This window comes from Theropithecus gelada, chromosome 5, assembly GCF_003255815.1.
Source record: "Theropithecus gelada isolate Dixy chromosome 5, Tgel_1.0, whole genome shotgun sequence".
Taxonomy (NCBI): domain Eukaryota; kingdom Metazoa; phylum Chordata; class Mammalia; order Primates; family Cercopithecidae; genus Theropithecus; species Theropithecus gelada.
In genome coordinates, this window is record NC_037672.1 from 5,910,783 (window position 1) to 5,935,122 (window position 24,340).

General features: G+C 49.4%; 1 protein-coding gene across 3 annotated transcripts in view; it reads right to left on the reverse strand.

The window, feature by feature from the left end:
* Positions 1-24,340, reverse strand: part of TBC1D14 (TBC1 domain family member 14) — a 122,366-nt gene that overhangs the window by 59,771 nt on the left and 38,255 nt on the right. For 2 of the 3 annotated variants that reach the window (XM_025384893.1, XM_025384892.1), the window contains exon 3: positions 3,991-4,111. In XM_025384893.1, the coding sequence (XP_025240678.1) occupies positions 3,991-4,111 (121 nt within the window). Of the gene's footprint in view, positions 1-3,990; positions 4,112-17,669; positions 17,835-24,340 lie in introns of those variants that run through there. The other variant, XM_025384894.1, reaches the window with a different exon arrangement.

Genomic DNA, 24,340 nt, shown 5'->3' on the forward strand with positions numbered 1-24,340 from the left:
TTTTTTTTGAGACAGAGTCTTGCTCTGTCGCCCAGACTGGAGTGCAGTGGCCGGATCTCAGCTCACTGCAAGCTCCGCCTCCCGGGTTCACGCCATTCTCCTGCCTCAGCCTCCCGAGTAGCTGGGACTACAGGCGCCCACCACCTCGCCCGGCTAGATTTTTGTATTTTTTAGTAGAGACGGGGTTTCACCGTGTTAGCCAGGATGGTCTCGATCTCCTGACCTCATGATCCACCCGTCTCGGCCTCCCAAAGTGCTGGGATTACAGGCTTGAGCCACCGTGCCCGGCCTAATTTTCAAAATTTTTATGAAATTTGAAAAGATAACTAAAAGTTAACATTTCAATATTTCCCCAAAATAGTAATATATAAGGCCCAAGCCAAGAGAATGCAGCCCAGTTAGAATAAAATCCAATGGGTAAATGTTCTGGGCAAAGCACATATGGGACCGACACCACAAATCGGACCTATTGATTAAAAGTCAAGACATCCATTCCTTGACTAACACTGGGCGACTCATTATGTTCAACCCTGAGCAAAAATATACCACATGCGCGTTATCCCTTAGTTTAGAACAATTAAGCAAGTAGATATCACAATGCCCATTTAGCAGATGAAGAAACTGATAAGTAGTCATTGGCTCAATAGAGACAAAAAGTGGTGAAGCCAGAAACCAAACCCAAGCCTGCAAGTCCGAAGCTCCTGGCCAGTGTGCACACCTGACCCCAGCTCAGCCACAGGCTCCTTGAGGCAGGTCCAAAGCTCCTGGCCAGTGTGAACACCTGACCCCAGCTCAGCCACAGGCTCCTTGAGGCAGGTCAACCCAACTGCTCTTGGGCGCCCAGTGCCCAGCACAAGACCTGGCCTCAACATGGCTCAGTACTTGTTGGCCAAGCAGATGAAGAACGCAGTGAAGGGCTCAGGCTCATTCTCTCGCACCGTGTTCTGTCGTTCCATTTCCTGAAGGGCTCAGGCTCATTCTCTCGCACTGTGTTCTGTCGTTCCATTTCCTGTTGTTCAAGGTTGACTTGTCATAAGAAAGAAACAACGGTAACAGCAAACACTTTCACAGCACTTTCTATATTCACTACTATTCTGAGTGCATGTGTTTATTCACCCATTTAATCCTCACCACCTGGGAGGCAGGTGCTACTGTTCTTCCTAGCGTAGAGATGAGGAAAATGAGGCTCAGAAAGGTTAAATAACTTGCCCAAAGTCACACAACCAAACTGTGGCAGAGCTGGGATACACACCCAGGCAGTCTAACTCCCAAGTCCATGTTCTTATGTCACCATGTGACGCTGCTCTCTCAAGTAGTAAGAAAAATTCCAGAGAAGGAAAAGGAATTTCCTCAACACCTTCTCTAGGCTTCAGCTCTAACTGGAGTTATTGTCACCATCCTGGATCACAAGTCTAGGCTGTCACGGCCCCGGCGCCTGCCTCTCCCCAGTGCAGGCTGTGTGAGTCGACGCCTATGACAGCAGCCAGTCCCAGCCTGCAGCCCAGAGGCCTCCCCACAGTGCTGAGTCCCTGACCCTGAGCCCCTCCCAGGCTTCCCCAAGTCCCTTGGGTTGGGAGATGAGCGATGAGAGGGCCAGAGACAAGCAAGCAGGTCCCGGGCAGGATTGAATGACTCGCGCAGGTAAGTTACATTCTTCATTATTGATGATGGAAGCAGATGGTCCTCCTCTTGGCAGTATTGTGTTACCACATAATGAGCTGGCCTAGTCATTTCAGTTCACAGAAAAAAAAAAATCCTCTAAGGTCAAGAACATAATCCATGCTCTCCTTAAAAAACAACAGGGTCAGGCCGGGCACGGTGGCTCACGCCTGTAATCCCAGCACTTTGGGAGGCCGAGGCAAGTGGATCACAAGGTCAGGAGATCGAGACCATCCTGGGTAACACGGTGAAATCCCGTCTCTACTAAAAATACAAAAAATTAGCCGGGTGCAGTGGTGGGCGCCTGTAGTCCCAGCTGCTCGGGAGGCTGAGGCAGGAGAATGGCGGGAACCCGGGAGGCGGAGCTTGCAGTGAGCCAAGATCGTACCACTGCACTCCAGCCTGGGCGACAGAGCAAGAATCCATCCAAAAAAAAACAAAAACAAAAACAAAAACAGGGTCTTAAAGAGACAAGTTCAAACATGACGTAAGTGACATTAAGTGCCATGGGAAGATCTATTTCTTTTTAATGTAATTGTTGCTTTTTTAAAGTGATTTACTAAAAAACTTTATAACAGCTTGGCTATTTAATTTCCCAAGAAATTTATAGCTGAGCTTTGCATACAAACTCATCACACTTTAATTGTATGCTATTTTAATAAGCCTACACAATAAGTGATTCAAATTCAAAATGTAATAATCAACAAGCAGAGAATGGCAGACGACACTCAAACCAAATTCAACTTGCCGGCGCATGAAGAATGTGGCATGTGGAAACCCACTTTGTTGCCCAGGAGCCTCAACACTGTGCTCCAGCCTCACCCCCCACAAACCGCTCCCCACACCTAACAGGTCACCAGCAAGTCACTCCCTATCCATTTAGCACTTAAAGGGGCATCCTCTGTAACCCCACAACACAGCACTGGGCCAGACCCCACTTTCTCTTGCCTGGGCTGGCCCAAGAGCCATATTCTTACCCAGGGTGATGCCATCACTCCTTACCTAAGTAAAACACTCAGAGGCTCTGCAAAGTCTTGGGGTTGGAGGCAGGCTACCGGGCACACCACACGGGCCCCATGGCTAGCCTCCTCCTGGCAGTCTCCTGGGCTCAGCTGCACATCGTCCTTATCTCGTGCTGTCCCCACTGCCTGCCTGGCCCTGCCTGCAAAAGGGGTCCTGGAACCCCACTGCCTGGGGCCGGTTTCCAGCTCTGCTACTTACTAGCGATGTGACCCTGCATGTCAAGTCACTCAGCCTCTGTGTCTCAGCGCTTCTTTGGTAAACTGAGTTTAATAATACTATCTTCTTCACCAGGTTGTTGCGAGTTTTAAAGGAACTAGAAACACGAGTGCTGAATCAGAACTAGCACATAGTAATCACTCAGTACATGATCCCCATAGCAATTAATTTCCTGTCACACCTTTAACCTCAATTGTCCGTGCCACCCCACTCCTCCTGTACCTGCCCTGGAATCTTTCCACAGGGACGCTGTTGGACATGGGTACTGTGTCCCTTCCAACCCCAGTGCCAAGCATGAGGCCTGGCGCTTAGTGGAGCCTCAGGAGTGTTTACCGAGCAAATATCAATGAATATAAAACTCAGCTTGGAGGAGTGAGGGTGCTGGGGGCAATGTCACGGCTCTGGGGACAGACAGCAGACTCTTAGGATGCCGAGCCAGCTGAGACTTAGGGCCTAGGAGAAGCTGCAGGCGGCAACAGTCAGGGCTGCCTGGGCCGTGGACTTGCTGTGTCCGTGCACAAGCAAGCATCCAGCAGAGGCATCTCTCCCATCGTAAGCAGCCCAGTGGTGAGGACATGCAGGCCTGGCCTGACCGTGAACCCCATCCCCACCCCAAAAGTAGGCAGCCTCAGAGGGAGCAAGGGAGCGGCGTCCCAGCAGAGCCGGGGAATGACGGCCCTCGCCTTCCTGTCCCAGAGCAGCACAGGAAGGATGTGAGCTCCAAGAAACCCACGGGAGAAACGTTTAATATCAAACAATACAAATTTGATGATAAACACATTTGCAACTATTATTAACACTGATTAAATACAGTTATAAATATTTAGAACCCAGCTCTGTCTAAATGCCGTTATCAACATCTAGAGTCCACCTCTGTCACATGGACTTTCCTATGTGCATGTTATAAGCTATAAGAAATGAAGGTTAAATTCATCCACATTCTGAATACAGACTTAAATTTGAGGAACGTGGCATGCAGATAATACAAAGCGATTTCCAGTTTCGGACTCAATATGGTCATTTTTGCAAGCATCATGAATATATGCTGAACACATCCAACAGCCTATTTCTGTGATTTCAGATCTTGTGTACCTTCTGTATTCTCTTTGAATCCTTCTGAGCATTCTCTCGGAGTGGTGCTTTCCCAAATAACTTCCATCCCAGGTCACTGTGTTTGTCAAGTCTTGCACTTTGTTTTCTAGCAAGCAAATTCCTATAGGAAGAAAATAACAAGGTTAGGGCATTTCTGGGTAATTAAAGAAACAGCAGGACAGCAGAACCACTCCAATAAAAACAAGTCAACTTTCCTCTGAGAACCATGTACTTTAATTCTTCAGACTTTATTTTCATACAGACACTGAATTATGCAGCAAGAGAAAGACCTTAAGCCAGAAATAAACTTTTTGTTGGCTAGGCGCAGTGGCTCAGGCCTGTAATCCCAGCACTTTGGGAGGCCGAGGTGGGCGGATCACGAGGTCAGGAGATCGAGACCATCCCGGTTAACACGGTGAAAACCTGTTTCTACTAAAAATACAAAGAATCAGCCGGGCATGGTGGCAGGGGCCTGTAGTCCCAGCTACTAGGGAGGCTGAGGCAGGAGAATGACATGAACCCGGGAGGCGGAGCTTGCAGTGAGCAGGGATCGCGCCACTGCACTCCAGCCTGGGTGACAGAGCAAGACTCCGTCTCAAAAACAAACAAACAAAAAACCTTTTCGTTATTCAACTAATTCTATAATTTAGAGTAAGAAAATGTGTTATATCATAACAAAGGGTATCAGAAAAAGTAAGCTCTGAAGTCAGACTAAACTGAATTGAAACCCTGGCTCAACCATTCATTAGCCACATGACACTGGACCAGTATATTAACCTCTCTGAGCCTGTTTCCTGTGTTTAACAAGGGCACACTGCCCCATGTTCTATAAGGTTGTTACACAAATTAAAATTTCAAGTACACAATTAGTGTTTAAGAGTAACAGCTGCTTTAGTATGTAACCTCTAGCTTAAATTATGTACAAGGTAAATCTGTATTACCTATTTATAACGAGTATTCACATACCATAAAAAGAAAATTACTCATGAGATGGTCACAAGGTCTTCTCTCCAAAAAACATGTGAACAGAAGTTCCAAATAACACAAATAAATCCCAACCAGTAGTATTCATACAAAATAAACTGTTTGGAATGCACTGTATCAATGCATTCATTGAAAACAAATGGCTTCCAGGAGTTACCAGAAAGTACAAGGTGAGCCTGCAGCATCTTGCTGGACTAGAAAGAAAGTTCTCAAAGAAATACTGGGACATGTCTAAAAGAAACAGTAGCCAGCCTGAATAGGCTCCCACAGGCTCAATCTGGAACAATTTAATCATCCGAATAATGAGAACAACGGATTATAACTCATTGAATAAAAGAGAAATCCACTAGTCCATATAGGTACCAATAAACAAACACAGAAATTAATGGAGGAGGAGGAAAGCTCTTGGGAAGCCGCCTAGTAAGGAGAGAAAGACTGATGGAGCTAGGAAATGATCGACGGATGCTTACACCAGTGGGGAAAGCTGCATGAAGAGTGGATTTTTACACAGTTTGAAAGTGTCTCCTACAAATTCCTTATTCATTACATGAAGCAAAATAACCTTTTGCTGGAGAAACCTGAGGGACACCACCTCAGCCAAGTGACCAAAGCTAACACCACCAGCCAGGAGTGGTGGCTCACACCTACAATCTCAGCACTCTGGGAGGCCAAGGCAGGAGGACGGCTTGAGGCCAAGACCCACCTGGGCAACGGAGTGAGACTCTGTCTCTACAAATAATCTTTTTAAATTAGCCGGGTACGGTGGCATGTATCAGCAGCCCTAGCTACTGGGGAGGCTAAGGCCAGATCACTGGAACCCAGGAGTTCAAAGTTACAGTGAGCTATGATTACACCACCAATCTGAGCGACAGAGCAAGACATTTGTCTCTATTTCAAAAAAAGCCAGGACAGATGGCACAGGACACCTGATCTGATGCACGGGGAACAACACACCAAGTCTATGGCGTTGATGCCCAAGAATGCACGACCTGCATCCAATCATGAAGAGAAGCAGACACACCCAGACTGAGACAATCTATACAATAATGGACCTGTAAGCTCTCAAAATGTCACTATCATGAAAACAAAGGAAGGCTGAAGAACTGTTTCAGATTAAAAGGACACAAAAGAGGGCCATGCATGGTGACTCATGCTGTAATCCCAGCTACTCAGGAGGCTGAGGCAGGAGAATCACTTGAATCCAGGAGGCGGAGGCTGCAGTGAGCCAGGATCGCACCACTGCACTCCAGCCTGGGAGACAGAGTGAGACTCTATCTCAAAAAACAAACAAAAAGATTATTGGGACAACTGATGAAGTCTGATTACAGACTGTGGATTTGACAACAGCATTGGATTAATGCTAAGTTTCCTCACTTTGACAACTGTTCTGTGGTTACATAAGGGAATGCCCTTGTTCTTAGGAAATATGCTGATGTATTTAAGGGTAAACAGACATGGTATGTCAAACTTACTCTTCTAACGGCGCAGGAAAAAATGCATATATACTATCATATATAAAGAGAAGCAGAACAAACAGAGCCGAATATAGTCGGTAAATCTGCTAAAGAATATATTGGAGTTCCGGGGATTTTTTGCAATTTTTCAGTAAATTTGAAATTTTATCAAAATAAAGTTACAGAAACTTTCAAAAAAAGAAAACAAATAGTTTCACGGTTTCCTTCCTTTTCTGTGGTGGTTATAATCATTTCGGAAATAGTTTCATAGCTCAAGGCAATTTCTATTTATAAGAAATGGACTTTCGGCCGGGCGCGGTGGCTCAAGCCTGTAATCCCAGCACTTTGGGAGGCCGAGACGGGTGGATCACGAGGTCAGGAGATCGAGACCATCCTGGCTAACACAGTGAAACCCCGTCTCTACTAAAAATACAAAAACTTAGCCGGGCGAGGTGGCAGGCGCCTGTAGTCCCAGCTACTCGGGAGGCTGAGGCAGGAGAATGGCGTGAACCCGGGAGGCGGAGCTTGCAGTGAGCTGAGATCCGGCCACTGCACTCCAGCCTGGGTGACAGAGCCAGACTCCGTCTCAAAAAAAAAAAAAAAAAGAAATGGACTTTCACTATGATCACGCCACTGCACTCCAGCCTGGGCGACAGAGCAAGACCTTGTTTCAAAAAAAGAAAGAAAAAGAAAATGAACTTTGAACTGTCTGAGATCCAATCCATTGAACATCTAAGATTTCGCCATGTGAAGGACTTAAACAATTAAACCAGGTTAAAACTTCAGGCAGTAGGCCGGGCGCGGTGGCTCAAGCCTGTAATCCTAGCACTTTGGGAGGCCGAGACGGGCGGATCACGAGGTCAGGAGATCGAGACCATCCTGGCTAACACGGTGAAACCCCGTCTCTACTAAAAAGTACAAAAAACTAGCCGGGCGAGGTGGCGGGCGCCTGTAGTCCCAGCTACTCGGGAGGCTGAGGCGGGAGAATGGCGTAAACCCGGGAGGCGGAGCTTGCAGTGAGCGGAGATTCGGCCACCGCACTCCAGCCCTGGCGACAGAGCAAGACTCCGTCTCAAAAAAAAAACAACTTCAGGCAGTAGAAGATACTAAGAACCTGGCATCCAGAACTTGGGTTCACTAAGGGCGTACATTTTGCTGAAGAGGCATTGTCTGTCTCTGGGAAAACTGCAGTCAGGAAGGGGAAGGCACCAGGATTCGGGACAGGCCTCTTTCCTCTGGAGGGACAGGAGCTGCAGAGGGTCTAAGGAATGGACAGGTGAATTGCACAGAAGCAGGAGGGTGTCGGGATGTGCAGAAAGGAGAAGTCTGGGTGAGCGGCTCCCAGATTCACGGTCTGGAAGGTTGAGCACAAGCTGGAGCGTTATTCACTGAAACAGGGGCTGGCAGGAGGGCGACTAAGAGGAACAGAAACCATGGTTTTTCAGGTCTCAGCTAACACTGTTATTAGTCTGTACAAAGGTTCTGCAGATAAAAATTAATGTCAAAAATCAAAGTTGTGGCCGGGCACAGTGGCTCACGCCTGTAATCCCAGCACTTGGGGAGGTGGATTGCTTGAGCCAGGAGTTTGAGACCAGTCTGGGCAACATGGCGAAACCCGTCTCTATTAAAAATACAGGCCGGGCATGGTTGCTCACGCCTGTAATCCCAGCACTTTGGGAGGCCGAGGCGGGCGGATCACGAGGTCAGGAGATCGAGACCATCCTGGCTAACACGGTGAAACCTCGTCTCTACTAAAAATACAAAAAATTAGCCGGGTGTGGTGACGGGCGCCTGTAGTCCCAGATACTCAGGAGGCTGAGGCATGAAGAGTCACTTGAATCTGGGAGGCAGAGCTTGCAGTGAGCCGAGATCACACTACTGCACTCCAGCCTGGGTGACAGAGTGAGACTCAGTCTCAAAAAAAATCAAAGTTGTATGATTATTTTTAACATAAGAGCTTAGGATCACATGAGAAGCCATGACTTTTGAAAAGCTCATAAAAAGCATGTTTTTTTTTTTTTTGGTTTTTTTTGTGGGTTAAGAGGCAGAAATGCAACCCTAAAACAAGTCACTACAAGTGAAAAGATGCTGCAGCCTGGGCTCTGGGCTGAATGGATGTCCTCCTTTCTGGTGGGCGAGGCATCGGGAGCCCTGGCATAGCTGCGGCTGGGCCTGGGAGGCCAAGGGGGAGCCAAGGACCCGCACCTGCCCATCACATGACCAAACATCGCTCTCAGGTCAGGTGCAGTGAGAGGACACAGCCGGGCAGGAGCGAGCCTGGGACATCGCCCTCAGGTCAGGAGCAGTGAGAGGACACAGCCGGGCAGGAGCGAGCCTGGGACATCGCCCTCAGGTCAGGTGCAGTGAGAGGACACAGCCTGGCAGGAGCGAGCCTGGGCACTGCAGAGCCCGTCTGCTCTGTCCCTTCAACACCTATGCTGTCTGCCCGACAGGGAGCCCACACTGGTGCTGCTGGTCCGGAGTCCAGCAGTCCCTCAGCTGCTGCTTCATGGGCTGTGTGGCGCAGTGAGTCAGCCCACCCCTTGGCCTTCAGATGCTGAGCACACAGTGGCTACAGCCACCATCTCTGACACTCACAGGAGACAGAACAGAGGGGCTGCTGGCTCCTAGCTTCCTCTTTTCACTATTTCAAATGCACCTGTCCCATCCCCCCGCAATACCCGCCCCCCACTCCCCGCCAGCATTGGAAGTCCTAGCACTTGCTGTCGGGGCATTCTGCAGAGCCCTCCCAGACCAGCTGCCCAGGCCTGGGCTCCCCTGCTTCTGTTTCCAGAGCACAGGGCATTCCCTGCATTGTGTGCTTATGGGATGGACTCCATCCCCTCTCCTCTCCACATGTCTTCACCTTCGGTGGGGTCTCCTGGAGGGCAGGGTAGAGTCACCTCTGCATCCCCAGGATCTATCCAGCACGCAGTAGGTGTCTGCTGGCAAATGGAGCAGCCATCGTGTGTGTGTGCAGGGGAGGCAAATGTAGGGCGATGAGGAGGTAGGACTGACATGCAAGGCACAGGGGTCAGGTAAGGGGAGTGCAACCCAGACGAATCAAGGCCCGAGACTGAGAACTCAACAGAGGTAACCTCTCGGCAGGAAGGAGTCCCCCTGGAAAGAAGGGGTAATGGGTGGTGGGGGGCTGGGAGAGAGCAGGTGAGGAGTGTAGACCACCACAGCCTCCCTGGAGGGGGCTGGGAGCCGGGGGGCGGCCAGCAGGGGGTGAGGGCCATTTGCCAACCCTGCCCGAGAGAACGCTGGACTCCTTTTGTTTTGCATCCCCAGTAAAGGGCCCTTCAGTGGGAAGAAGAAACTCCTTTGTCCCATGGAGCAAAAGCACTCACTCTACTAGCAGCGTTAAGGACAAGCAGCTGTTGGCCTCCAAGCTGTCTCAGCCGCCGTGCAGACACAGAGCACTCATTAACCCTGGGGAGACCCACCTGCAGCTGCTGCAACCCCACCACCAAGGGCATGGCAAGTAAACAATCGGTATCTGTAGGTGCCCTGCCTCCAACCCACACACGGTCGGTGTCACCCGTGCTGTCGCAGCGGGGTTCCCTGAGAGCCCCAGACTCTAGTTCATGAGTCCTGCCCCACACCACCCCGACGTGTACACACGCTAGCGCATGGATGTGGTGCCTCTCCCGCCACCGTCCGTACCTGCACAGCACCTGGGTGCTGGCATATCTCACCTCCTACCTAGCCCCTTCATCCAGGCGCAGACTCAGATCCCTCCTCCTGCAGCAGGTGGGAGAGGAGACCTGAGAACATCCGCAAAGATGAGGGAACCATTTCTTCTTTCTAAAAGGCTGATATCTCGTGTTAAAAGCCCCATCAACCAGCCTTGGCTCAGATGCGCCTCTGCAGTCAGGAGGCCAGAGCAAGACACTCTCTCAACAGCCCTTGGCCGCATTCATTCAGACACTGAACAACAGAAACAGGAGTCGTATGTGCTCTAAACCCTCCAGTCTTCCAGGTTAACACCAGGGCTCCCCACTGCCCAGCCTCCTTGTCCTCCTGCCTTTTTTCGGCTGCACACACCCCACAGACAGATGCCAGTCGCGCTCCAGCTGTGCCTGCCTTGCCCCTCCTTCAGGCACCCCATAGGTGCAGTTCCACACCAAGCCCTAGACCCTAGCAACACTCTCTACCAGGGCCATCTTCTGTAAGCACAAGTGGACCACGCCAGCCCTGCCACAAATCCCGCCAAGGACTTGCACCTGTTTTTGTGGTAATGGCATCGTGGCTCCAATTGCCTACCTCAGGCCTGCCACACAGGCTGCTCTCTCTGCCTGCGAGTGCCCCCAAGAGAAGACCCAGGATTAAATGAGGGGGTCCAGCTCGGCCATGCACACGCAGCCCTGCCACCAGGCACAGCTCCTCGTGGACTGGGCACTGCAGAGAAAGTCCTTCTCACTCAACTCCTCAGCAGGGCCAGCTCGGCTCCCCCATGGCACAGAGAGATTTGGGGGGCCACAGTTGACAAGAATGGGGAGTGCCCATCAAAGGGTGCCCTGAAAGGTGCTGGCCCCACCAGGATTTGTCCACACAGGACAAATACGATAAAAAAAATTTAAAATGCTCAGTGTCATTTTAAAGCCATACGGCAGAGCCTGGGAGACACACTGGGGGCTGTCAGGGATCAGGCCACACCCGGCCATGGGAAGGGCCTGCCTGTAAGCCGGAGAGAGGCAGAAGCCCTTCTGCACAGGGTAAAGGGTCCAGTGCTTCCCTGGGGCGTTTCTCCAATGACTTGCAAAGTAATGAGGAAAAGACAGGGGACACCAACAAAGTATGTTAAAAATAATAGCATGTCCGTTTTTCTGTGAAGGCAGAGATCCCAGGTCCAGGAGTGCCAGAACCCAGGACACCGCGTCCTGATAATTAGGAGCGAGGTCCACAGCTCACACATTTAACTGGGATAAAACGGACCTTCAGAAGCCCCCTTCCCAACAAGAGTAGTCAGGTACGCGCTGGGCACCGATTCTGGCCTCTCTCGGCCTCCTCCACTCTGTTACCAGGGACTTTCACAGGCCTGTGCAGTGCACCCGATTAGGCTGGAAGGGCAACACCTGAAGAGAGGCAGCAGGGCTGAAAACAGCAAACTGCCTGGAGGCTCCAACACCCCTTACCTTCTGACAACAGGTCAGGGCCTGTGCTGTCCCATACGGGAGCCACTGGACACGCCAAAGGTGCAGCTCAGCATGCTGAAAGATGCTGGCTGACATAAAACATATTATTTTTTCATGTCAGATAAAGTCTGGAAACAATCCAAGAGTTCCTGATACACTCACAGGTAGCTTTCAGTAGGCCGACAGGCATTTTTTTGAAGGGAAAAATGCAGGGTACATAATCATACGAGGCATGCCAAGTAACACCTGCATCTGCATTTGCCTGTACAGGCACAGACTCTCTGGAAGAACACAAAAACTGCTTATATTCATTGCTTCTGGGGCAGGATATTGGGTAGCAAAGGGCACGGGGTAGGCCAGGCACGGTGGCTCACACCTGTTATCCCAGCATTTTGGGAGGCAGGGGTGGGCGGATCACTTGAGCTCAGGAGTTTGAGACCAGCCTGGACAACATGGCAAAACCTTGTCTCTACAAAAAATACGAAAAAAAAAAAAAAAATAGGCGTGGTGATGTGCATCTGTAGTCCCAGCTACTTGGTAGACTAAGGTGGGAAGATCGCTGAGCCCACGAGGCAGAGGTTGCAGTGAGCTGAGATCGCACCATTGCACTCCAGCCTGGGCAACAGAGTCCAACTCTGTCTCAAAAAAAAAAAAAGAAAAGAAAAGGAAAAAGAAAAGGCACAGGTTAGAAAGTCAACTTTTCACCCATATACTGTCTTGTACTTTTTGATTTCTGAGCCATGCAAACGTATTGCTGATGGAAAAAAAGTTCATAAAAAAATTTAAAAGCCACTGCAAAACTAGGTATTTCTGCCATTAGAAAATGAAATGCTTTGTACCACTCCCACCCCATCCTTCAAATCAGTAAGACTTCATCACACCCCAAAAAAGTACAGGATTTTTCTGTACTCCTAGCAACACAACTTGGCAAGATGGGGCCACTCCTGTTGCATTAGGTAGGAAGTGACAGCAAGCAAAAGGCCAAAGAAATGCAAGTACTCAGTGATGCGCTGCTGGTACCAAAAAACAAGGCCTTTGGAAGAGACATGAAAATGTTTATTCCACAGCCTAAGTACAATCGCCATGCCTACTATGCCTCAAAAACAGATCCTGAGAGGGTTCCAGAGAAGGCGCTGCATGGAGAGCTGAGCCCGTGACGCCCCCTTGTTCCCACTCAGCAGCTCTGCACAAACCCCTGCCCACAATGTGCTTCCCAGAGGCCAAGGCCCCGCCGGAAACAGCGGCAGCCAGCTGAGAGCCTGGAGGAGGACCACAGCCTTCACACCAGCCCGGGGGGAAGGCCCAGCGGGGACCAAGGGCTTCAGAGAAGCAGGCAGAGCTGTGTCTGCCCCCAACTTTACCTCTTGGCAGGCACTGCTTCTGAGCCTCATTTCTACCTCCCACGATTAAATACGATAAAAAGCAAGCCAGGAAAGCACCCAGCACCTGCTGCGGGGCCTGGAACTCTGCATATTCCATTCAGTGACACACACTCTTAAGTAAGTACCTATTGTCTCCAAGGCCCAGACTATAAAACAAACAGGTGAGTTAATAAGGCTACCATCCTCAAGAAGCTGACCAATAAACTGGCCAACGAGACAGGGGTAGGGACACCGTGAGAACCAAGAGGAGTGTCCAGCCTTGGAGGGTGAGAGAAAGAAGACTGAAGGGTGAGAGCATTCCAGGGAAGGGCAGTAAGAAGACTGTTCAAGCTAGGCCCGGTGGCTCATGCCTATAATCCCAGCACTTTGGGAGGCCAAGGTGGGTGAATCGCTTGAGGCCAGGAGTTTGAGAATAGCCTGGGCAAGATAGTAAGACCTCATGTCTACAAAACATGAGAGAAAAAAAGTTAGCCAGGCATGGTGGTGCACACCTATGGTCTCAGTTACTCGGGAGGTTGAGGTGAGGGGATCGCTTGAGCCCAGGAGTTAGAAGATACAACAAGCTGAGTGAGCTCCCTGCACTCCAGCCTGGGTGACAGAGTGACACCCTCTCTCAAAAAATAAAGCATAAAAAGATTGTTCAGTAATATCTGTGTGTGTGTGTGTGTGTGTGTGTGTGTGTATAGGTGGAGATCACCTGTATCACCCTTACCCCATCACCCACCTCCTAGACCCACTGAAGTCAGGATGCTCCATAACCCGCTCGACCCCCAGTATGAAGCAGTTAAGGCCGCTGGAAAGGTGGCTGGCCAGGCAACTGCAGACTCCAGCTGTAACTGCACGTCTGTGTTGCGGGCTGGCCACCTGGAGCAGTCATCTGGAGAGCGACTTGACTCACCCCTGACCCGCACCTGGCGCTGTGTTCAGCTGCTGAGTGGGACACAGAGCACAGTAAGCAGTGCCATCCCTGGGGAGCTGAGAACCTGGGAGCAGGGTGAGCCTGGCCCAGGCTAAAGGGCTGAGTTATATTCCTAGGCAGCACTGTGGGCTTAACCTCCCCAAGAGGGTTGGGATATCCCAACAAGGGGACGATAAAACCAGCCCATAAAAAAAAGCTAGCACCCCCCCCCCTTTTTTTTTTTTTTGAGAGTCTCACTCTGTCACCCAGGCTGGAATGCAGTGGTGTGAACACAGCACACTGCAGCCTCAACCTCCTGGGCTTAAGCAGTCCTCCCACCTCAGCCTCTCAAGCAGCTGGGACTACAGGCTTATCCCACTACACTCGGCTAATTTTTGTACAGACAGGGTCTCACCATGTGGCCCAGGCTGGTCTCGAACTCCTGGGCTCAAGCCATCCTCCCGCCTTGGCCTTCTCTCTCTAACCGTCTAAGATAAAACCTAAAAGACATGTTCTCTTCCCAGGAATATAGCAAGAAGTGCCCAATCACCAGCCCAAATTCCTCTGCTGGCAATACCAGAGGAGACCAGTAAGCAAAAGCAAGAGGCGAGCCCTGCATGTGTAAAGGAGAGGAAGCGTGCCCATGACTTCAGAACATAGAAACAAAAGACCTTTCCACAGCAAGGAGACGCCACACCAGGCCAGCAACCTTCACCTCCATCTGTCCAAGTATTTCTTGACCTAAATATTTACTTGTTCAAATGTATGTTGACTCTAAGTCAGACACTGTTTCAGGCATGGAGCACCTGCTCCCATGGAATTTACTGTAAACATCAGCCACTGCTTGAGCGTGAGATTGGTGATAGCGTTCCAAGGAAAATAGCCTAGATGTTAGGTCAGTTCTCAAGGTCACCCACCTGGGACTCAAACTCAGGCCATTCCAGGCCTCCCCAGGCAAGCACCGGTGGACACATGGAGTCTACCTTCCCAGTGCAGGCCACAAGTTTCTTCACTTTCCTCCCAGTACAAATGAAGAACGGCGGGCCGGCGCTACCCTCAAGAGGAACACGCAGCAAGTGATGTGGCTCCCAGCACCGTGCAACCATGCTCCTGCTCCACTGCCAGACTCTTCCTAAGAAAGGCAAAGCTGTGGGGCGTGGTGGACGAGACGCCAATCAATGGTAAAAAGGCAAATATAACCAAGTAGCCGGAAGCAGCTTACTCGCTGTCCATCCCACTCCCGGAGCCACCTCTGTTCACTTCTAGCAAATGCAGCAGTAAGGAACCGTGGCCCTCCTGGTGAGAAGGCCCCCACACCTGAGCCCGGCCACAGACCCAGCGCTCCTTCCCTGCCCAGGCAGCTCAGGCACCCATCTGCATCTAGAAGGCCACAAGGTGGGAGGTGACCTCGTGTCACCTGCATTGGCTAAGCAGTGAGGCACAGGAGGCTTTGGGGAGACCGGCCAGCGGCTATGCCAGCCCTGCCCTTCCACAGAGAAGCAGCTCCGGGCAAGCAACCCTGGTCCCTGGGTCTCCTTTCATCTGCAATTAGAGATCATGCCAACTTCCTCCTAGGGCCAGGTGAGAGTGAAGGGGGACCAGGCGTATCAGTCATTCCACGCACTCTAGGCGCTCAATGGCAGGTCTGTGTAGGCACGTGTGCAGGTGCCCTCAGCAGAGATGACATGTTGGTAGCCTGTGTTTTCTGTTGACGCCATGTTCTACAGTTTGATTTGTTCAATGTTTTTAAACATCACAGAAAAACCTGGGTTTCCAGCTTCTCTTGGAATAGAAGATCTGGCCACAGTGAGCCAGAGCTGCTCAGGAGCCTCTGGCCAGGGGTGGTCTGTCCTGTGCAATCCCCTCCACTCTGCCACACTCCACCACACCTGCTACTTCAGCACTTCCATCATCCATTCGCAGGGGCGGATCTAGGTTTGGAAGGCCTTGAAGCTTACACAGTTTGGGGGATTCTCTTTAAGAAAAAAACTTTATTACGAACACAAACTATAAGTCGGGGGGCTATGATCTGTCTCCTTCAGCAGAATGTAAAGCTCATGGAAGTGGGTACCACCTCTTCTAATTACCGCTCTGTCTCTAGTGCCTACGACAGTTCCTGGCACTGAGTAAAACACTCAGATTACTGAATGAAAGCTTTTTTCAATTAATTTTTATAAAGATTACATGAGAATTATTATCGCACTTAACCAAGAGGAAGGTAGGAGGCTGGGAAGACGGGCCCAGACTCGTCCACCTAAGCAACAGAGCTGCGACTCGGACTTACGTGTCCGAGGCTGCTACCTGTCCCTGAAGGCAGAGGACAGCAGGGGAGGGACGCAATCTTCCCTGACCTGGTGGGGCAGGTTCCACAAGCCGCAGACACTCATCAGGGCTTTCTCAAAGCCTCTCAAGTCTTAAGAAATAAACCCAAAGTCCCCCTCCCTCCCCTCAAGATACTGTACACTTCAACGCTTGTTTGCACTTCAGCAGTCACTCAGGGCTTCTTGCTCTTTTCCTCCTTTGTCTCATCAACCGAAACTGCTGGCAACTTCCGATTCCAAAGCAATCGGAACCCAGCTGAGCCATGCAGCACTCGGCTCCCACAGAGACTGCCTGGCCCAGGAGGGCATCTTTGCCACCACTTTCTGAATCCTAGTTACCCGGGGCAGGGCACTATCAGGTGCCTGCCTAGTGCTGCACCAGGCACTTTCCCTGTGTTTTACATCCTCCTCCCATAACCCTACAAGAAAAGTATTACAGCCCCCACCGTACGGACAGGACACCGAGGCCCGGCGAGGCTAAGACGCTTCCTCCTGAAGGGACATAGCAATCCTGTTATTCACCAAGGGTAGAGAAGGCAAAACCTAAATGCTTCCTCGAAATCCCACTTCCGAGGTATACGTTCCAGATCTCCACCCCCCAAAAACTGACATCGCCACACATATTCACACGGGCCTCTGACTCCCCTTTGAAAATGCAAGGGGAAAGGGCCGGCCCTCTCAACGGTCAGAGAGACAGGAAAAACAACGCAGCCTCCTTCCAAGCAAACCTCCGATGTAAGAAAATCCCATCTCCTCCACAGGAAACATGAAGAAAGAAAGTGAGGTTCCATTACCATGATCAATCACCGTGCTCAAAATTCCCAGTTCCACACACAATCCAAAGTACCCAAGAGCTGGAAATACTTGGAGCCACTCTTCTTTCAGAAAATGCTACTCAAGTAGCATCTGATACTAAAAAGTTAACCCTGGCCAAGGATGGCTGCTCACACCTGAAATCCCAGCACTTTGGGAGGCCAAGGCGGGCGGATCACTTGAGGCCAGTAGTTCAAGACCAGCCTGGCCAACATGGCAAAAACCCCATCTCTACTAAAAAAATACAAAAATTAGCCGGGCATAGTGGCACACGTTTGCAGTCCCAGCTACTCGGGAGGCTGAGGCAGGAGAATCGTGTGAACCCGGGAGGCGGAGGCTGCAGTGAGCCAAGATCATGCCACTGCACTCCAGCCTGAGCAACAGAACCAGACTCTGTCTCAAAAAAAAAAGCTACTCCTTAAAAACAGAATATCCAAGTCAAGGGAGTGCAGGGGGCATGAGATACATATGAGCACAAACACTGGCCCAGGGAGCTCTGGCACTCAGAGATGCTGCCTGGATAGAAAGGATCACCTGCATTTCACACCGGGGAGACCCACAGAAACACCTCAGCCCAACCAAGGCCGAGGGTCACATGCTATCAAAGCTACACACAAGGGAAAGACCCAGTTTCCAGTTCAGTCTCCAGTTCCACGAGCAAGAAAGGCAAGAAAGCAGCCACAAACCTGTCCATGAACAGGAGCACAGGGGAGAGGGCCATCATGTCTACTGGGACCTCGCAGCTCCGAGGGGCTGGCCGCAGAAGCACGCACTCTCCCCACACCGCATTCCTGGCACGCCAGAGCCACAGTCCCGGGAAACACATGGGTGCACTTGGAGCCCCACCCCTCGCGTCTGCAAGGTGAAGGCAATTGGACTGAGAAGGCTGGTGGAAAGGCGGGGGTGGCAGGGCGGGCCTCCCCAGTCACAGGGAGGGAGGAGGGCATGCAAAGGCTGGGAAGCAAAGCCTGAGTGACGGGGTTCTCAGGCCTGGGACACGGCTCTGCACCACATGCCGTGGCAAGGCAAGCTACCAGGCATAAAACCCACCGTGACCTCGAACCTGGAAAAGCGCCAAGCACACAGCGCTTCCTGAGCATCTGCGGTGTGCCAGGCACCGTGCCTTGTGAAGCAGCGGCCAGGTCTGCCGGTGGGTCACAAGCACAGAGCCGTGAAATTCATCCAAATACCTACACTAGAACCATCGCTCCGGATTCCCCTCACTCACTTCAAATGCTGTTGAAGACAAAAACGAAAACCCAGAGCTAACTAACCACCTCATGTCCCCCCAAACTGATCTATTCTTATGGCTGGGTGTGGTGGCTCACAACTGTAATCCCAGTACTTTGGGAGGCCAAGGTGGGTGGACCTGAGGTCAGGAGTTCAAAACCAGCCTGGTCAAGATGGTGAAACTCCATCTCTACTAAAAATATAAAAATTAGCTGGGCATCGTGGTGAGTGCCTGTAATCCCAACCACTTGGGAGGCTGAGGCAGAGAACTGCCTGAACCCAGAAGGCAGAGGTTGCAGTGAGCCGAGATTGTGCCACTGTACTCCAGCCTGGGCAACCGAGTGAGACTCTGTCTCAAAAAAAAAAAAAAAAGTTAGCTGGGCGTGATGGTGGGTGCCTGTAATCCTAGCTACTTGGGAGGCTGAGGCAGGAGAATCACCAGGGAGGTGGAGATTGCAGTGAGCCAAGATCACACCACTGCACTCCAGCCTGGGCACCAGAGTGAGAATCCATCTCAAAAAAAAAGAAGGAAAAAAAAAAACGGATCTATTCTAAACCACAAGCATGCACTATGGTTGGTTTCCCTTGGAACCAATGCCATTCAGTTATATCAACAACTGGACCCTGTAGAATCATCCTCCTCAAGCCCCAGCCAGCATCCTCTTTCTAACAGTCAGCTCCATTGTCGCTTAAAAAAGAAAGCACCTGTCTGTGTGTTTGTATGTATGCAAAGGCACCAAAGAAGTCTGCTGAGAGGCACAGGGTGAGGAGCAGAAAAGGGAATTTTACTTTTATTTTACGGATATCTGCACTGTTATTTAAAAAATCGAACAAGCACATATTACTTTTGCAATTAAAAAAACCCTGGACAATCAAGTACAGGAGCTGGCCTGGCAGAGAGTGGTCCTAAGCACCTAGTCTGTGCCTGGCCCGGGGGACCAGAGGGGATGGAACTGACAAAATCTCTGCCCCAGGGCAGCCAACATTCAATGCGGGGAGGGGGCCAATTAATGAATACAATCAAACCCTGTGGTTCTCAAGTGGGGAATCTGGACCAGCAGCGGCATCGCCTGGCCACGGGCTAGAAATACAAACTATTGAGCCCCACCCAGACCTACGGAACCATAAACCCCGGGTGGGGCCCAGCAATCTCTGGTTCAACCAGCCCTGCAGTGGCTCCAATGCCCACTTGGATCTGAGAACCACTGTTCTGAATGGCCGCATGCACTCAGAAAGGTGATTCCTGCTGTCCTACTTAACACTTCTCATCAGTTCCCACTACCCAGGGAGTTTCAAACCACATCTGGTCTAGCACATCAGCTATGGGTGGGGCCCAGAGCAGTCACTCCACAAAGGGACATAACCACCATGACAGCCTATCAGCCGAAGCCTTCCTCCCAGCCCTGCTGCCTCATCACCAGTCTCCTTCCCAAATATAGACCCTGCAGCCTCGTGTTCCCATGCCTCTCCAAATTCTTCCTCAACCCTCAGCAGTCACATTTTATATATTATACCTCAACAACAACAACAACAACAAAATTAAGTCAATAATATAGAAACGCACAAAGAAAACTCCAGGTTGGTGGCCGGGCGCGGTGGCTCACGCCTGTAATCCCAGCACTTTGGGAGGCCAAGGAGGGCGGATCACGAGCTCAGGAGATCGAGACCAGCCTGGTTAACACAGTGAAACCCTGTCTCTACTAAAAAAAAGATACAAAAAAATTAGCCGGGCATGGCGGCGGGCGCCTGTAGTCCCAGCTACTCGGGAGGCTGGCGCAGGAGAATGGCGTGAACCTGGGAGGCAGAGCTTGCAGTTAGCCGAGATCACGTCACTGCACTCCAGCCTGGGCGACAGCGTGAGACTCCATCTCAAAAAAAAACAAAAACAAAAACAAAAAACAAACAAACAAAAAAAAAACTCCAGGTCCCACATGGCCTTACTGGTGAAGTCTTCCAAACATTAAGGAAGAAATACACACACTCAGAGAACAGACCTTTCACTAGCCCTCTCCCCACTATTCCACCCTCTGGGGAAATGTATTAGATCATTCAACAAATATATTTATTGGCATCATTTACTCAGAAACAGACTTATTCAACAAGGACTTTCTGATGTACCTCTGAGGATCATGTGACATAAAGTTTGTGAGGGAGGGGATGTAAGTGAGTACATGAACACATTTTTTAAAATTCCCTTGTGAAAGTGTTTTATTATCTTTTTAATTTTGTTGTTGTTGTTGTTAATGAAAATGAGGTCTCACTACATTGCCCAGGCTGGACTCCAACTCCTGGGCTCAAAAAATCCTCCCCCATCAGCCTCCGGAATAGCTGGGATTGCAGGCCACCACAACCAGCTATTATTATGTTTCAGTTCATATACAATAAAATGGACTTTTTTGTGTACAGTTCTATTTTGTGTACAGTTCTAGAGGTTTGTTGTTGTTGTTGCTGTTGCTTTTTTTTTTTTTTTGAGATGGAGTCTTGCTCTGCCACCCAGGCTGGAGTGCAGTGGTATGATCCCGGCTCACTGCAACCTCCATCTCTTGGGTTCAAGTGATCCTCCTGCCTCAGCCTCCTGGGTAGCTGGGATTACAGGCGCCTGCCACTACGCCCCGCTAATTTTTGTATTTTTAGTAGAGATGGGGTGTTGCACCACGTTGGCCAGGCTGGTCTCAAACTCCAGACCTCAGCTGATCTGCCCGCATCGGTCTCCCAAAGTGCTGGGATTACAGGCATGAGCCACTGCGCCCGGTCAGTTCTACGAGTTTTAACACATTGGTAGGTTCACATAATCACCAGAGAAAAATCGCATAGCAACTGTCTGAGAAAACAGAAAGTAGAACTCTCCCAACCCATTTTATAAGGCCAGCATAATTTTGATATCAAAATCAAAAGGAAAATTACAGCCCATACCCTTATAAAGTCCCAAGCAAAATATGCAAATTAAATCAATGATAAATGTAAAGTATAATATATTATGAACAAGTTGGGATTATTCTAAGAATGCAAAGTTAATTTTACATTAGAAAAACACATTATTTACCATGTAAAGGAGAAAACATATAACTATCAATAGATGCAAGAAAAAAGCATTTAATAAAACACAACAGTCATAATTTTTTTAAAACACCTTTACTAGGACTAAAAGGAAACTTCCTTAATCTAATAAAGGTATCTAATAAAGAGTACGGTATCCAATAAAAGGTATCCTACGGCAAACATCACACTTAACGAGGAAATAATGAAAGCTTTCCCAGAGACCAAGACCCAGACTAGGATTTCTGCCAGCCCCACTTCAATTCAGCACTAAATGGGAGAGCCTGGCCATACAATAAGACAAGAAAACAAAATGAAAGGTGTAAGAGTTGAAAGAAAGAAACTCGTTCACAGGCAAGATGATTTTCTACAGAGAGGATCCAAATGAACTATAGATAAGCTATTAGAATTAGTAACTGAAGTTAGCAAGGCCTATACACAAAAATTCACTGCATTAGCCATAAAAAATAATGAGTTCACGTCCTTTGCAGGGACATGGATGAAGCTGGAATCCATCATTCTCAGCAAACCAACGCAGGAACAGAAAACCAAACACCTCATGTTCTCACTCATAAGGGGGAGTTGAACAATGAAAACACATGGACACAGGGAGGGGAACATCACACAACAGGGCCTGTTAGAGTGGGGGAGCACGGGGAGAGGGAACATTAGGACAAATGCCTAATGCATGTGGGGCTTGAAATCTAGATAACAGGTTGATGCGTGCAGCAAACATCCATGGCACATGCACACCTATGTTAACAAACCTGCATGTTCTGCACATGTATCCTAGAACTTAAAGTAAAATAAAAAATAAAAAATTCACTGCATTTACAACAAACACTACCCAACCAGTTAAATCTACATTTCGTAAAACCATCCCGAAATAACAGTATATAGGAATAAACTTAATGAAAGAAACATAAGACCTTTACATTAAAAAAAAGAAAAAAACTATGAAATGTGGAGAAATGAAAGAAAACCTACATAGAGGGAAGAACATACCATAATCAAGAATTCAATTTTTTTTTTTTTTTTGAGACTTGCTCTGTCACCCAGGTTGGAGTGCAGTAGCATGATCTCAGCTCACTGCAAGCTCCGCCTCATGGGTTCAAGTGATTCTCCTGCCTCAGCCTCCCAAGTAGCTGGGATTACAGGCGCCTGATACCACGGCCAGCTAATTTTTGTAGTTTTTTGTTTTTTTTTTTTTTTGAGACGGAGTCTTGCTCTGTCGCCCAGGCTGGAATGCAGTGGCCGGATCTCAGCTCACTGCAAGCTCCACCTCCCGGGTTTACGCCATTCTCCTGTCTCAGCCTCCCAAGTAGCTGGGACTACAGACGCCCGGCACCTCGCCCGGCTAGTTTTTTGTATTTTTTAGTAGAGACGGGGTTTCACTGTGTTAGCCAGGATAGTCTTGATCTCCTGACCTCGTGATCCGCCCGTCTCGGCCTCCCAAAGTGCTGGGATTATAGGCTTGAGCCACTGCGCCCGGCTGTAATTTTTGTATTTTTAATAGAGACGAAGTTTTGCCATGTTGGCCAGGCTGGTCTCCAACTCTTGACCTCAGGTGATACGCCCGCCTTGGCTTCCCAAAGTGCTGGGATTATAGGCGTGAGCCACCGTGCCTGGCCAAGAATTAGAAGTCTTCATGTAATAAACATTGATCTATAAATTCAATGCAATCCCAAACCAAACCCTTCTTTGTACAGTGTGCCAAACTGATTCTAAAATCTATATGGAAATGAAAAAGACCAAGACTAACCAAGACAATCTTCCAGAACAAAATAGAAGGGCTTACTCAAGCCGCCAAGACCTACTCCATAGCTCTAATAATTAAAAGAATGTGGGTGAAATTAGAAGTAGATACACAGAACAATGCAATACCTCTGGTCACGTGCCTTAGTTCAGAGGTTCGGTGGCAAGGATGGCCTTTACAATAAATAAACCTTAACTGCTCCCTCACACCATACGTGAGATTCATTCCAGGTGAATCAACGCTCTAGTTGGTAATGGCAAAACAATAAAACTTCTAAAAGGTTACGTAGTACTTCTTAAGCAGGACACAAAGAAGTGCTAACCATAAAAAAAGATTAAGAAATTCTGTTCATTCGGAAAACAAAACAAACAAAAAGCATGAAGAGAATGAAGGGTAAGCAGAAGATATTTGCAGTACGCATGCCTGACAAAAGACTCTTATCCCAAATATGTAAAATACACCTACAAATCAGTAAGACAACCCCAAATAGGCACTTCACAAAAGATGATTCCAAATGCACAAGATATGAAGAGGTTCGTCATCTCATTAGTCATCAGGGAGATGCAATTTTTTTATTTTTTGAGACACAGTCTCTCTCTGTTGCCCTGGCTGGAGTGCTGTGGCAAGATCTCAGCTCACCGCAACCACCACCTCCCAGGTTCAAGCAATTTTCCTGCCTCAGCCTCCCGAGTAGCTTGGATTACAGGCGTGCGCCACCACACCCGGCTAATTTTTTGTATTTTTAGTAGAGACGGGGTTTCACCATGTTGGCCAGGTGATCCACTCGCCTTGGCCTCCCAGAGTGCAGGGATTACAGGTGTGAGCCACCACGCCCGGCCAGGAGATGCAAATTAAAACCAAGATACCCCCTACCTTGTCACCGGAATAACAAAAAGAAAAATAAACGGACAATACCACCTTTTGGAAGGATCAAGAGCAGCCGGCGTCAGCACACACCACGAATGGGACCCACAGGAGACCTGCCTGTCCCACCCCAGGCGCACGCACGCCAGTGACATCCGTGAGAACACCGTGATGAGCATTACCTGTAACCATCGGACCCTGAACAAATCCAGCCTCCACACACAGGAGAACAAAGAATGGGATACCCATACAACCGAAAACCAGACGGCACGAAATGGATGCTACTGCTATGCAAAACCTCCCAGGGTCAGCCTGCCAATGTTGAGCAAAGAGAGCCAGAACAAGAATGCAGAATGGATGAGTCCATTTATCTAAAGTTCAAAAGAAGGCAGAGCTCATGTGCGGTGACAGAGGCAGAACAGTGGTTACCCGGGGGGAGCGAGGTGCTGACAGGGAAGGAACCCGAAGGAG